The 15754-nt window shown below is 46.8% G+C and overlaps 1 protein-coding gene across 1 annotated transcript in view; it reads left to right on the top strand.

The window, feature by feature from the left end:
• The first annotated feature begins 1424 nt into the window (after window positions 1–1424).
• The window catches only part of LOC137625278 (uncharacterized), an 82736-nt gene continuing 68406 nt past the window's right edge, over window positions 1425–15754 (top strand). Inside the window, exon 1 of the mRNA XM_068356078.1 lies at window positions 1425–1616. Within this exon, the coding sequence (XP_068212179.1) occupies window positions 1508–1616 (109 nt within the window). The 5' untranslated portion in view covers window positions 1425–1507. The remainder of the gene's footprint in view (window positions 1617–15754) is intronic.

Genomic DNA, 15754 nt, shown 5'->3' on the forward strand with positions numbered 1-15754 from the left:
CTGTGGTGTCCTATGTATATATGTTCCGCTCTACCAGAGCTACATTTTGATATATGTATCATTTCATGACATGTTTTTGTTAACCCATAATTCATATATTTGTAAGTGTAAGAAAACACATATATTTTGGCGGGCACTTCAATCTGACTTGGCGCCAATGTAATCCTACGTTTCCGTCCGCACCTTGTTATGTATTTCCGTGCGCATTCAAATAAAGTATCAGTTGATCTTGGTGACGCTTGTCTCACTGTCCTTACAACATTATCACTGATGGAATGACTGAATGAATAAAAAGATATATAAACACAGTGACTTATTGTTTACGTTGTCTTAATGGGTGGCTAACTAAAGCTAAGAATCCTTTGTTTTGGTTAATCACGACCACATGTTTCGTTTCACAAATTCACACCTTAACCAGCGCGCTAGCTGACCTGGCAGGTTAGGCCTATAAAGGTTATAATTATCCTACTTTTAACTCCCTAATGAAAAGGAAATTAGTCACTATTGTTATTATTAAATACACAAAATTATGAACAATTCACACTTGAAGGATATTACATTTTTTTTCGATCATTCAAAATGAAAAGCCTGCTTAATTGGAACTATATTGACAGTTTTTTTTTCTTTTTAAATATTATCTTGTTTGTGACGAAGCTTTTTACTGGTGAGTGGAACTAGTTTCAACAGATTATTAGACCAAAACATAAAAAAACGATCTAGGAAATACATATTAGTTGAGAAAATATCGTTAATACTTTTTATTTTCAATGATGTTTTTGTTAAAATTATTATTAGGAGTCATAGTTTGATAAAAGAATGACTATAGTAATAATATTTCTCAATTACAAAACAAAACGCAGCCAAAACCAACTTGTTGCTCAACAGACGACCGACGACGTCCATAAGACAAATAAGAAGAATGAACAAGGCAGAAATAAAAACGGAAACCAGAAAGTGGGATACTGAAAAGTGGAAAGAAGAAATAGAAAGTAAAGTGAGCTTAGAAATATATAGAATGTGGAAGAAAGAAATTAAAGAAGAGTTAATTTATGACAATACATTTGCTTCAGTGATATTTTTTAGAGCAAGAATTAATACGTTAAAACTAAATATTGTAAATAGACACAATGGAGGGAATGTAAACTAATTTTTGTGAAAATGAGGAGGAAGATTTGATACATTTTTTGTTATTTTGCCAGGAATATAGAAAAGAAAGGAAAGAGGTAATTGAGCTACAACAACCATACGACGAAGACCTAAAGAAAATAGTAGGATTATTCTTATTTAGTGAAACAAATATATAAAAGAAAAAAGAAGTTTTAAATCTAATGTGGAAGAAAAGACAAAACAGTACAAGAAGATAAACGTTAAGAGGCGCCGTTGTAAAGGCTATGCCTCACCCCAGAACCTGAACCTGTAAACAAAGAGAGGACGGCGCCGCCAAGCTGCTAAATTCAACTTTTCCTTAGTGATTATTCTCATTATACACCCACAATATATATATGCCATGTCGGGAGAGAACGAAAATCATAACGAGTCAATGAATTTGACCGTTCAAGTGTTGTCTTGGGCTTATGAGCATTCCATTAAATATGGAATAGACGACATGACCAGTGGTAAGTAGTATTTTATGCCCTTGCTGTAATTTTTAAGGACACGCTTGAAAAATTAATTGAAATAAGTAAATGCATATATTTGACATTATGCGTGAAATTTAAGAGCTGTAATTCCACCTGTTCTGTTAATTATTGTCCCAAATATCCACCTTCTATAAAACTAAGCGTATGAGAAATCACTCGTTAGAATATTTACTTTGCCACAATATTCATTATGAAGAAAATGAAGTGTTAATAGTCTATGTGGTGTTATTATAAAAACTTATGGGACAAACTTTACGGAGTGTGTGTATGATAGCGGCCACCTGTATGTATTAGTACGGCTAACATAGAATACGGCAGTGTATGGGCGGGTCGCAGAGGGACGTTAGCCCCCCTGTTATGTAAATAGGTAAGGACACGGCTTGTAGGTTAGGTTAGGGGCGAAGAAGTTTATGTTAGTTGATGTCCATTTTTAATCCACGCTGTAGGCACTGGCCGCTGATGTACAAAAGCTGCGGGAAATTAATGGCAAATCGATAAATAACGGTAAAACTAACCTTTTTCCCCTTTTCTTCTTTATACATTATTCACTGGGACGCATAATAATTTCACAAAAAATCGTGCAAAATATGGGTGATCCTCTTCCCCTGAAATGTTTATTTCATTCTTTTGCTTATGTTTTGTGAGTTGGAGGTTTCTGCTCCCGTTTGTGCGTGGTTTCTTGCGCGAATATTAGCTCATACTTCTTGCGCACAAGCTATCCTCCTTATTGCTCCATGACAACTTCATACCGTGTGTTTTTTTGTATTTTGGACTGTTCTGGGTAAATATTTGATACTTTAATTTCTAGCCAAATACATGAAATATATTTTCCTACTTGCTATCTTTGTTTTATGCATATCTGACCACGATTATTGGGGCAAACCATCTGTTTGAGTTTTCGGACACCATTTATAAAGAGACTTAAAGGGAGACGCCAGCGGGAAACCGAGGTCTGTTGGGCGGGGAAATACCAAAAACCAACGATTTGCAGCAATAGTAATGGACAAAAATGCAAAGTAATTAAAGTATATATTAACCAAAAAAGTACATACAGTATTAATAATGGAAGCAAACCAAGAACTACGTAAACTAACCTATCCTGGGATCCTTATTGTTACCTACTCACCTACTGGCGGGTTGCGACCCCCTTTAGACCTCTATATCTTTAGCTTACCGAAAATCAAACGGATCTTGTTAAGATGAATAACCCCGGGGTCCGCTTGGGTTATCTATCTTTACAAGTTTGATTATGGGGTTATTCAAGTTTACAAGGTAGTTACAGGGTCATTTAGATCTCAAGTTAGTTATTTGTTGTTTTTGCCTTACAATGTGTTTATGGAGATTGTTTATACATAAGAGGTAGTTATTAGTTGTCTTTGCCTGTTTTAGTCGGGTAGTCATTAGCATTGCCTTTCTTTCTTCAAATTCTATCTCCGTTTTTGTAACAGAGCAAGAAAGATCTCATTAGAAAATAAAGAACAAGATGTATTATAACCCGAAATGTATCATGCTATTTATCAGAATATTGTTAAACCTTATAGGTAGAAGATCCTTTTTAGGTATAAATTGGATGAAGCGGCATGGACGTTTAAGAAGAGAGATGAAGTGCAAGCTCTGTGATAAGATTATTAAATGGACAAACCGTGGAAGTGTAAATTCAAAGACTTGAGAAATATAAGCATACGAAAGTATTCGTAAAGATTAATTTTTCTTCTGTTCCAAACTTTCGTTGCAGAAGTGGGTGGAAGCTATTTTCTTTTGGTGCGAACAAACGATTGTAACTCATTCTGTTAGTTTTTTGAATCTTTCACAAGTGACTGTGATTTGTATCCACAGTTTCTGTCATGAGGTGTGTTCTAAATGCTAAACAGAAATCCAATCAAGCTAGGTGGATCAAATGTAACAATACAGATTGAAGAATCTTGCTTCTCGCACAAATCAAAATTTCACAGAGGACGGGCACCGAGAAAACCCCTATGGGTTTTGGTTTTGTGGATACCTCAACGACACTGTCGTTAGGATTCATGGAAATACTGTAGTCGAGTCTCGGAACGCTCTTACACTGTTGCCAATAATTAGGAAATTGCCCCTTAGTGATCATTGGAAGGCCTACTGTAGTATTGAAAAAGACCTAGGTCTCCCACATCAAACAAGGGGGTCTGCTTAGGGTATCCATCTTTACTAGTTTGATTATGTGGTTATTCAACTTTACAAGAGGACCCTGGGGTTATTCATCTTTACAAGATCCAATCAAACCATTCTTCTCTAGTCTTGGATAGTGCCATAGCCTCTGTACCATGGTTTTCCACTGTATTGGGTTAGAGTTTTCTTGCTTGAGAGTACACTCGGGTACACTATTCTATCTAATTTCTCTAACTCTTGTTTTGTTAAAGTTTTTATAGTTATATAGGAAATATTTATTTCAATGTTACTGTTATTTTACACTCGGGTACAATATTCTATAACTCTTGTTTTGTTAAAGTTTCTATAGTTTATATAGGAAATATTTATTTCAATGTTACTGATCTTAAAATATTTTTATTTTTCCTTGTTTCTTTTCCTCACTGGCCTATTTTCCCTGTTGGAGCCCTTGAGCTTATAGCATCCTGCTTTTAAAACTGGGGTTGTAGCTTAGCAAGTAATAATAATAATAATAATAATACCATAAGGCTATGTCTCAACTCTGCGTGTGCTTACCAACGATCTCCTGCGCACCTACGATCTTCTGATCTAGGCGCAGTAGTGAAGTTGAATACTTCCCCTGCTCGTCAGCACTCGCCAACGCGCCGTCGATCTCCACCTGCGCGCCATTCCTCGCCAGCACGCATTCGCCCTCAGTCTCCTACTCGCGTCCACGAGGATGCGCCCCAGCACGCAAGAGATGTCTCTCCTGCGTGTGCGCGCCCAACGGTATCATCGCCTGCACGGGGTGTTCATCCTGAGCCTGCGCGCCCGCGAACATTCACCCTCGCGCGCAATCTTCCTGTTGCATACCCTCTGCTGTTTCCAGCACGCGCTCCTACGCGCCATCGCTCACCCGCGGGCACCCGCGGGCACCCTTGCGCGCGCGTCAACACTTGCCCGCGCGTCAACACTTGCCCGCCTGCGTGCCAACAGTCTCATGCGCGCGACATCGGGTATTACCTATCGCGCGAGCGCCAGCACGCTCCCCAGCGCGATCGCCAATACCCTCCCACGCGCGAGGCTGCAGGACAACGCGTGGCTAGGTCGTCATCGCCACATCCCCCCCCCAAAGCGCAGAACAGCGTGCTCGCCGGCAGGGGGGAAGGTTCCAGAAAGGTTCAGGGACATTTCTTCTCCTTCATCTTCTTCGTTTCAGGCGAACCCCCCTTTGGTAACTCCTCCCAGGGATCGGTCGATCCCTTTCCCTCCAGAGGGAGTATCTGACAGCGCAGCCGTCAGCCAGCAGCCTTGGTTTGGGACACTGGTCAGAGCAGTCATGCAGGTATTTAAGCCTGTTCTCTCTGACCTGGGCCACAAATCCTTGGCAGCTTCTACTCCCTTGAAGAGGAAAAGAGGAGTTTCAAACGTGGTAGCTTCTCCAAGGGCAAAGCTGACTCCTCGTAAGTCTTTGAGGCAGGCCTCCTCACCCACCCGGACTTTTTCTCCCTCCCCTTCGGACGAAGACTTCCCGTCCTCTGGGGAGTCACGTGAGGTGAAGCGTTCCCCCATCGCACCAATGAGGGAAACCCCACCTTGTGCTGGAAAGTCTTCTCGGGTAGGGGTGGAGAAGAGCCTACCCCCGTCATTGTTGGAGTCTTGCATTCCTCGCAGGAGGGAGTCAAAGGACTCCAAAACTGTACCAAAGTCTTCTTCAAGACTTAGACCGGAGCCAGCGAGTCCCCCCAAGAAGAGCCTTTGAGGACAGGAGACTTCGCTGCTAGTCCTTCAGGAGGAGAGCTGCAGGAGTCAGAACACGCATTCTGGCAGGTTCTGACCCTTATGAGGAATCTCAATGGGTTTGCTGACCCAGAGATTCCTCCTCATGAGAGCAAAGACACGGTCTTGGACCGAGTCTTTGGGACTCAGAAATTCTCGAAGGCCAGTGCGACTTTGCCCTGGTCCCAAGGGGTCAAGAATGCCAGAGACAAGATTGAAGTCCAGCTCTCCGAGCTTGCCTCCTCCAGCCTATCCAGCGTCGGCAACAAGCTCCTCCCACCTCCTCGGGTCCAACTGAGGAGGTACTTCGACATCGTAGAGGAGACTTATTTGGCTCTTCTCCTTCACCATTCTTTGGAAGAGCTTACCAGGGGAGTCCCTCCTGAGAGACTCTCCAACCGGCAGGTCTCGTTCTCAGCAACGGAGATCCTTAGCCAGGAGAAGGTGGCAAAGTGTGCCATGCAGGCCACTTCGTGGCTGGATATCTGGCTAGGGACCCTAGGTATTCTGATATGTTCGGAGGATTTATCCAAAGAAAGTACCAGGAAGGCTATGGAGACCTTTTTACTCTCGGGCACTCGCACGATCAAGTTCTAGCCCACCAAGTCTCGAACTTGTGGGCTAACGCCATCTTGAAACGTCGAGATGCGGTGTCTGAGAGGTTCCATCAAAAGGTCCCTAACACCGAGATCAGCAGGCTCAGACATTCTTCCGTGATGGGAAAGAACTTGTTTGAGCCTAGGGATGTGGAGCAGGCCGCTGAGAGGTGGAGGAAGTCCAACCAGGATTCCCTCCTACATAGGGCTTTGACATCGAAGCCCTATAAACCTCCAGCACCCCAACAGCCACGCCCTACCAAGACCACGAAACCGGCAGCGAAGATGACGGTGTCTAAGCCCTTTCCTGTCAAGGACGAGAAAGGCAAAAAGTCCTCTAGGGGAGGAAAGAATCCTGGAGGGAGCGGCCGAGGCCGCAAACGCTAGGATTGGCAGTCCCCCTTCATGTCCACCAGCGGGGGGATGCCTACAAAGTTGCGCGAACAGGTGGCGGCAACTCGGGGCCGATTCCTGGACGATTTCCGTAATCAGTCAGGGATATCGCATCCCGTTCACAACATATCTACCTCCCCTGACAGCGGATCCAGTGTCATGAGCTCCCTTGCCATGGGATCAGCAAGTGGTCAAGCTCTTTAGGCAGAAGTCCAGACCATGTTGAAGAAGGGTGCTCTCCAAGAGGTCCTCGACGGTGCTCTCCAAGAGGTCCTCGACGGGTCTCCAGGCTTCTTCAGTTGACTCTTTCTTGTAAAGGAGGCGTCTGGAGGCTGGAGACCAGTCATCGACCTCTCGGCTCTGAACAAGTTAGTCAAGCAAACTCCGTTCAGCATGGAGACCGCAGACACGGTCAGACTTGCAGTGAGACCTCAAGACTTCATGTGTACACTGGATCTGAAGAACGCGTACTTCCAGATCCCAGTCCATTCGTCTTCAAGGAAATACTTAAGATTCAGCCTAGACAACAAGGTTTACCAGTTCAAGGTGGTGTGTTTCGGTCTCTCCACAGCACCACAGGTTTTCACCAGAGTGTTCACCCTAATTTCATCATGGGAACACAGGATCGGCATCCGTCTCCTCCGTTATCTGGACGATTGGCTGATCCTGGCAGACTCGGAGTCATCCCTTCTTCAACACCGAGACAAACTTCTGGGACTTTGCCAGGATCTGGGGATCATGGTAAATCTCGAGAAGTCCTCTCTGCTTCCCACTCAGACTGGTATACCTAGGCATGATCATAGACACCAATCGTCACAAAGCCTTCCCATCAGACGACAGGATAGCAAGGCTGAGGATGGTCGGAAGCCCTTTCCTCAGACGAGAAGAACTCCCAGCCCAATCGTGGTTACGTCTCCTCGGCCACCTCTCATCTTTGGCTCATCTAGTTCCCAACGGTCGCCTCTGAATGAGATCCCTCCAGTGGCGACTCAAGTCCCTGTGGGATCAGGGTTACGATTCCCCGGACGTCATGATCCCTATGGCACCTGTGGAACGGACGGACCTCCAGTGGTGGGTGACAGACGAGAACCCACGAAGAGGAGTGGATCTTCTTGTCCTCCCCCCCGGACTTGATGCTATTTTCGGACACCTCAAAGAAAGGGTGGGGGGCCCACGTTCTGCACCACAGGACCTCAGGCCTGTGGTCAGAATCAGAAAAGGGCCTCCATATAAATTTGCTAGAGATGAAGGCCGTCTTCCTGACCCTTCAACAGTTCCAACAATACCTGGCGGGCCACTCTGTGGTGGTGATGAGCGACAACACCACAGTAGTGGCTTACATGAACAAGCAAGGAGGTACCTTTTCGAAGCAGCTATCCCATCTCGCAGTGGAGATACTGAGATGGACCGAAGTCCACTCGATTCCACTATCGGCACTCCAGGCAAGAGGAATGTGCTCGCCGACAGTCTGAGCAGAGTGTTTCAGATAGTGAGTACCGAGTGGTCTTTGGATCATCTAGTAGCCAACAAAGTCCTGACTGTGTGGGGTTACCCGACTGTGGATCTGTTCGTGACAGCGTTGAACTTCAAGCTTCTGCTGTACTGCTCCCCAGTCCCAGATCCCAAGGCACTCTGGCAAGATGCCTTCCAACAACGGTGGGACAACATCGACGTGTACGCCTTTCCCCCGTTCTGTCTGATGAGGAGGGTGCTCAACAAGACCAGAATATCGGTCAATCTTTCAATGACCCTTATAGCTCCGCTATGGCATCACGCGGAATGGTTTCCGGACTTTCTGCAACTCCTAACGGAACTTCCGAGAGAACTCCCTCCGCGACACGAGCTACTCAGACAACCACATGCCAACATCTTCCACAAAGCTGTAGCTTCGTTACGACTTCACACCTGGAGACTATCCAACATCTCCTCGCTGAGAGAGGATTTTCGCAACAAGTTGTGATTAGGATGTCTGGACATCTGCAAAAATCATCCGCATCTGTCTACCAGGCAAAGTTGAAAGTCTTCTGTGGTTGGTGTCGTTGAAGGGGTATCTCTCCACTCGATGCCACTATTCCAGCAATAGCGGAGTTCCTGGTGTATTTGCGGGAAGAAATGCGCCTTTCAGTCTCGGCGGTGAAAGGCTATCGCTTAACCTTAAGTTTTCAATATTAAACTTACCCGATAATCATGTAGCTGTCAACTCCGTTGCCCGACAGAATTCTACGGAAGGGATACGCCAGCTATCACTATACTAGAAGGGGGTGTACTCACCAGCGCCACCTGTGGCCAGGTACTGCAGTACTTCTTGTTGACACCACCTCAATTTTTCCTCTGTCGTGCTTCCGGCAAGACGTTCTTGGATACGCTTATAATTTTGGAGTATTGTTCACGGTTTTTGGTGAAGTATTTCTCTAAGATTTCAGCTTTCGCTATACTGGAAACTTTTCTATTAGCTTAGATAGCTTTTATTTTGCTTTGATTAATGGTTAACGATCTTTTGCTTGATTTGGAATCCCCCTTGACTAGCTCTTTGATTCAAGATGTCCGACCTTTCACAAGCCCCACCCCATAGACGATGTAGGTCTTGTAATAGGCGTATTCCGAAGGCCTCGGTTGATCCTCACACCGCTTGTTCCGACTGTAGGGAAAGACCCTGTCAGTTGGAAGATCGATGTGAGGAATGCGCCGGACTTTCGGAACTTGAGTTTGTTCGATTCCTTAAATATTCAACTAAGTTAGAGAGAGAGAGAGTTAGGAGGAGTTCTTCTCGCTCTTCACTTTTTTCCTCACCTCATGATCCTCAACCTTTTCCTCCCCCTGTAGTGGCTACCCCCGAACCTACTATTTGTGCTCAGCCTGATATGTCCGATGTTTTGCGTGCCATTCAGGCTTTAGGTGACAAAGTGGAATCGGTAGTGAGTGACCACAAGTTCCTCTTGGCGGACGTCAAGGAACTTAAGGTCAAAAGTGCAGTGGGAAGTGGTAGTGCCAGTGCTGTGCCGAGTGCTAGTGTCAGTGTCAGTGTTGTGCGTGAGGGTACTTCTGTGCGTGCCAGTCGTCCTCCCAGTCCGGGACCTCTTGCAAGCTCCCAAGCCCAGGGGAGAAGCAATGTCGAAGGGCAAAAGGGTTCGGCAGGCCTTGATCGGCGCACAGAAGTATCCTCGGTGGTTGCGGGCGTGTCTTACAGAGACCGTCACTCCCACCCGCAGACGATTGAGCCCGTATTTTACTCGTCTGCAGAAGAAATATCGGGGAGAAAACGCTGGACTCAGGTCTCAAGACCTCTTAAACGTAAAGTCCAGACCTCAAGAGTTCTACAACCCGGATGCAGTCATTGGATTAGCTCTGACTCTCCTCAGTCATCAGGTGACTGCACACCTCCTAAGAGAGGTAAGGCGATGCCTCAGCAGACCTCATCTTCTGTTAAGGCTTTGCCTCAGCAGACCTTAGCGTCTGTTGATCCCAAGATGACTTTGCTGCAGTCCATGCAGTCACAGCTTGCGGTCTTAATGCGTGAGTTTCAGGCTGAGAAGGTTACACCTCCGCCTGCGAGCGCTCCGCCTCACCGCAGTCCAGTCTGCCAGGCGTACGAAGTTGAGGTTCCTCAGGCTACCTTACCGCGTTCGGAGTTGCCAGTTACCAGCGGTGTGCAGCAACCTCCACCTTCCTTAAGACAACCTCAACAATGGGAACAGGAGTCTTATGCCTTACTTCCTCCTCTTCCTCTTGCGGTTAGACCATCGAGGCAGCAACCTCTTGAGGTACGACAACCTCTTCCATCCATGAGGCAACCACCTCAGCTCTCGCTGCAGCGACCTCAACTTTCCTCAAGGCGAGAGCCTCAACTCTTGAGGCTAGCACCTCAGGAACCTCAACTCGTGAGACAGGAACTGAGTTCTGCGCAGCCACTACCTCAACTCTCGCAGCTCACACCTCAAGAACCTCAACTCGTGAGTCAGGAACCTGCTACTGCGCATCCACAACCCTTGCAGCAAGCGCAACACTTGAGACAGGAGGCTCATGCTAGGAGTCAGCCACCTCAACCCATGCACCTACCTTCCTCTACACTTCTTGACCAGTCTTTGGAGCCTGAACCTCAGGTTTTAATTCAGCAACAGAGACTTGAGGATGAAACCGCAAGTGTTTATGCACCCGCTTGTCAAGATTCTGCTGTTCAGCATACCGCTGTTACTTTACCTCTCACTTCGCTACACTCTGGTGATGAGGTTTCTGAGGAGGAAGCTGCGCACCTAGATCCCTCTTCGGACGTGGAGGAACCCAAGTCTTCTCCTCTACCCATTGACTTTCGTAAGGTCCTGGCTCTTTTCAGAGAGGTATACCCGGACCATTTTGTTTCTGCTACCCCCCGCTCTCCTCCATCTGAGTTTTCGCTGGGCATGCAACCTGTTAAGTCGGCCTATACTAAGCTCGTCTTTGCTAGATCCTCTAAGAGAGCTTTAAGAATATTAGGGGATTGGTTGCAGTCCAAACAGCAACTAGGGAAGACTTCCTTTATGTTCCCACCTATTAAGCTGACTTCTAAGGCGGGCGTATGGTATGCCACAGGAGAGGAACCAGGCTTGGGAGTCCCTGCCTCTGCCCAGGCTGACTTCTCAAGTTTGGTCGACTCTCCTCGTAGATCAGCGATGAGGCGCTCTAAGGTCTGCTGGACCTTTTCCGACTTAGACCACTTCTTAAAGGGGGTATTTCGTGCCTTTGAGATTTTCAATTTTCTTGACTGGTGCCTGGGAGCCTTGAGCAAGAAGACCACCCCTGCGGACAAGGACTCAGCCATGCTTATAATGTCCTGCATGGATAAAGCAATTCGGGATGGGTCCGGCGAGCTTGCTTCAATGTTTGTTTCAGGAGTTCTTAAGAAAAGGGAGCAACTTTGCACTTTTCTTTCTTCTAGCATCACACCTTGTCAAAGGTCTCAACTCCTTTTTGCTCCGCTTTCTAAGTTCTTGTTCCCCGAAGAGCTTATCAAGGATTTGTCTGCGGCCCTGATTCAGAAGGACACTCATGATCTTGTGGCCTCTTCAGCTCGTAAGGCTAAGGTTGCTCCCTCAGTTCCCAGAACTTACCGCACCCCAGTGGCCGATACTCCTGCTACAAGGTTTATTCCGCCCTTTCGTGGCAGAGCCCCCAGCCGAGGAAGCTCCCGTCCAGACTCTTCCAGGAGCAGGTCTAGGAAAGGTCCCAAGACTTCAAAAGGCAAACACTGACTCTCCTCCTCTCCAGACAGCAGTAGGAGCCAGACTCAAGACCTTCTGGCAAGCTTGGGAAAGAAGAGGTGCAGACGCCCAGTCTGTCAAGTGGCTAAGGGAGGGTTACAGGATACCATTCTGCCGCAAACCCCCTCTGACCACTTCTCCCATCAACCTCTCTCCCAACTACAAGGAAAAGGACAAGAGGCTAGCGTTACACCAGGAGGTGTCGCTCCTGTTACAGAAGAAGGCAGTGGTTATAGTCCGGGACCATCAATCCCCGGGCTTCTACAACCGTCTCTTTCTGGTGGCCAAGAAGACAGGAGGTTGGAGACCGGTGCTGGACGTCAGCGCGCTCAATGCTTATGTCACCAAGCAGACGTTCACTATGGAGACGACGAAGTCGGTCCTAGCAGCGGTCAGGCAGGAGGACTGGATGGTCTCGTTGGATCTGAAAGACGCTTACTTTCACGTTCCTATTCATCCAGACTCCCAACCTTTCCTGAGATTCGTTTTTGGAAAGGTTGTGTACCAATTCCAAGCCCTGTGTTTTGGCCTAAGCACAGCTCCTATGGTGTTTACGCATCTGATGAGGAATATTGCAAAATTCCTCCACTTATCGGACATCAGAGCCTCCCTTTATTTAGACGACTGGCTGTTAAGAGCCTCCACGAGTCGTCGCTGTCTGGAGAGTCTCAACTGGACTTTGGACTTGATCAAGGAACTGGGTCTATTAGTCAACTTAGAAAAGTCCCAGCTCATTCCCTCCCAATCCATAGTTTACCTGGGAATGGAGATTCGGAGTCAGGCTTTTCGGGCTTTTCCATCGGCCCCAAGGATAAGCCAAGCCCTAGAATGCATCCTGAGCATGCTGAAGAGGAACAGTTGCTCGGTGAGACAGTGGATGAGTCTAACAGGGACCCTGTCATCGTTAGCCCTGTTCGTCGAGTTAGGGAGACTCCACCTCCGCCCTCTCCAATTCCATCTAGCAGCTCATTGGGACAAGGATTTGACGCTCGAAGCAGTCTCTATTCCTGTCACCAAAGAGATGAAGACCACTCTCTTGTGGTGGAAGACCAACCTCCTTCTCAAGGAGGGCCTATCGTTAGCGATTCAGACCCCCAATCTTCATCTCTTCTCGGATGCATCAGACTCGGGCTGGGGCGCGATCTTGAACGGACAGGAATGCTCGGGAACATGGAACAAGGAACAGGAAACGCTCCACATCAACTGCAAGGAGCTGCTGGCAGTTCATATGGCCCTAATGAACTTCAAGTCCCTCCTGCTAGGCAAGGTGGTGGAGGTGAACTCCGACAACACCACAGCCTTGGCTTACATCTCCAAGCAGGGAGGGACCCATTCGAGGAACCTGTACGAGATAGCAAGGGACCTCCTCATTTGGTCAAGAAGTCAAAACCTCACTCTGGTAACGAGGTTCATTCAGGGCAACATGAACGTCTCAGCAGATCGCCTAAGCAGAAAAGATCAAGTCATCCCCACGGAATGGACCCTTCACAAGAGCGTGTGCAACAGACTTTGGACCTTGTGGGGTCAGCCTACGATAGATCTGTTTGCCACCTCCATGACCAAGAGGCTTCCTTTGTACTGTTCCCCAGTTCCAGACCCAGCAGCAGTTCACGTGGATGCTTTTCTGCTGAATTGGTCCCATCTCGACCTTTACGCATTCCCACCGTTCAAGATCATCAACAGAGTCATTCAGAAGTTCGTCTCGCACGAAGGGACACGGCTGACGCTGGTTGCTCCCCTTTGGCCTGCAAGAGAATGGTTCACAGAGGTACTACAATGGCTGGTCGACGTTCCCAGGACTCTCCCTCTAAGAGTGGACCTTCTACGTCAACCTCACGTAGACAAGGTACACCCAAACCTCCACGCTCTTCGTCTGACTGCCTTCAGACTGTCGAAAGATTCGCTAGAGCTAGAGGCTTTTCGAAGGAGGCAGCCAGAGCGATTGCCAGAGCAAGGAGGGTATCCACTCGTAGAGTCTACCAATCCAAGTGGGAAGTCTTCCGAAGCTGGTGTAGAGCCAATGCAGTTTCCTCTACCAATACCTCTGTAACCCAAGTAGCTGACTTCCTATTACATGTAAGGAATGAGAGATCCCTTTCGGCTCCTACGATTAAGGGGTACAGAAGTATGTTGGCTTCAGTTCTCCGCCACAGAGGTTTGGACCTTTCTTCCAACAAGGACCTTCAAGACATCCTTAAATCTTTCGAGACTTCTAAAGAACGTCGTTTATCCACTCCAGGCTGGAATCTAGACGTAGTCTTAAGGTTCCTTATGTCTCCTAGGTTCGAACCTCTCCAGTCAGCTTCCTTCAAAGACCTTACCCTCAAGACTCTTTTCCTCGTCTGCCTTGCAACATCTAAAAGAGTTAGTGAGGTTCACGCCTTCAGCAAGAACATTGGGTTCACATCCGAATCTGCAACATGTTCTTTACAGCTCGGATTTTTAGCTAAGAATGAACTTCCTTCACGTCCTTGGCCTAGATCGTTTGAAATTCCTAGCCTTTCCAACATGGTGGGTAACGAGCTAGAAAGAGTTCTTTGCCCTGTCAGAGCTCTGAAATATTATCTTAATAGGTCAAAACCTATACGAGGACAGTCAGAAGCCTTATGGTGTGCAATCAAGAAACCTTCGATGCCTATGTCCAAAAACGGAGTTTCGTATTATATAAGGCTTCTGATTAGAGAAGCCCATTCTCACATGAAGGATGAAGACCTTGCTTTGCTGAAGGTAAGGACCCACGAAGTGAGAGCTGTAGCCACTTCGATGGCCTTTAATCAGAACCGTTCTCTGCAGAGCATTATGGATGCAACTTATTGGAGGAGCAAGTCAGTGTTTGCATCATTTTATCTTAAAGATGTCCAGTCTCTTTACGAGAACTGCTACACCCTGGGACCATTCGTAGCAGCGAGTGCAGTAGTAGGTGAGGGCTCAGCCACTACATTCCCTTAATCCCATAACCTTTTTTAACCTTTCTCTTGAATGCTTTTATTGTTGTTTTTTGGGTTGTTACGGTAGGCTAAGAAGCCTTCCGCATCCTTTTTTGATTTGGCGGGTGGTCAATTCATTCTTGAGAAGCGCCTGGGTTAGAGGTTGTGTAGAGGTCCTTTAGTATGGGTTGCAGCCCTGTATACTTTAGCACCTTAGAGTTGATTCAGCCTCCTAAGAGGAACGCTGCGCTCAGTAAGGAAGACGAACTTATTAAAGGCAGAGTAATGGTTCAAGTCGACTTCCTTACCAGGTACTTATTATTTCATTGTTATTTTGAATAACTGATTATATGAAATACGGGATACTTAGCTATCTTATAGTCATGTACACTGGTTTTCACCCACCCCCCTGGGTGTGAATCAGCTACATGATTATCGGGTAAGTTTAATATTGAAAAATGTTATTTTCATTAGTAAAATAAATTTTTGAATATACTTACCCGATAATCATGATTTAATTGACCCACCCTTCCTCCCCATAGAGAACCAGTGGACCGAGGAAAAATTGAGGTGGTGTCAACAAGAAGTACTGCAGTACCTGGCCACAGGTGGCGCTGGTGAGTACACCCCCTTCTAGTATAGTGATAGCTGGCGTATCCCTTCCGTAGAATTCTGTCGGGCAACGGAGTTGACAGCTACATGATTATCGGGTAAGTATATTCAAAAATTTATTTTACTAATGAAAATAACATTTTAGCCTTCAGGCTCAAAGGAGTGGACATTTCTTCCTCGCTGGTACTTTCCCTACTTATACGAAGTTATGAACTTACCTGCCCTCAGTCGGAAGTGAGACCTCCATGGAACGTGGATCGAGTTCTCAGGTCTCTTAAGAGACCTCCCTATGAACCATAACGCCAGGCTTCAGATCGCCACCTAACTTGGGAGACGGTGTTCCTACTAGCTTTGGCCTCGCCCAAGCGAGTCGGTGAACTTCATGGTCTCTCATATGACATCGCCCATTCAAGGGGATGGGGGAAGGTAACGTTCAAATTCGTCCCTGAGTT

The sequence above is a fragment of the Palaemon carinicauda genome, chromosome 32 (genome assembly GCF_036898095.1).
Source record: "Palaemon carinicauda isolate YSFRI2023 chromosome 32, ASM3689809v2, whole genome shotgun sequence".
Classification (NCBI taxonomy): domain Eukaryota; kingdom Metazoa; phylum Arthropoda; class Malacostraca; order Decapoda; family Palaemonidae; genus Palaemon; species Palaemon carinicauda.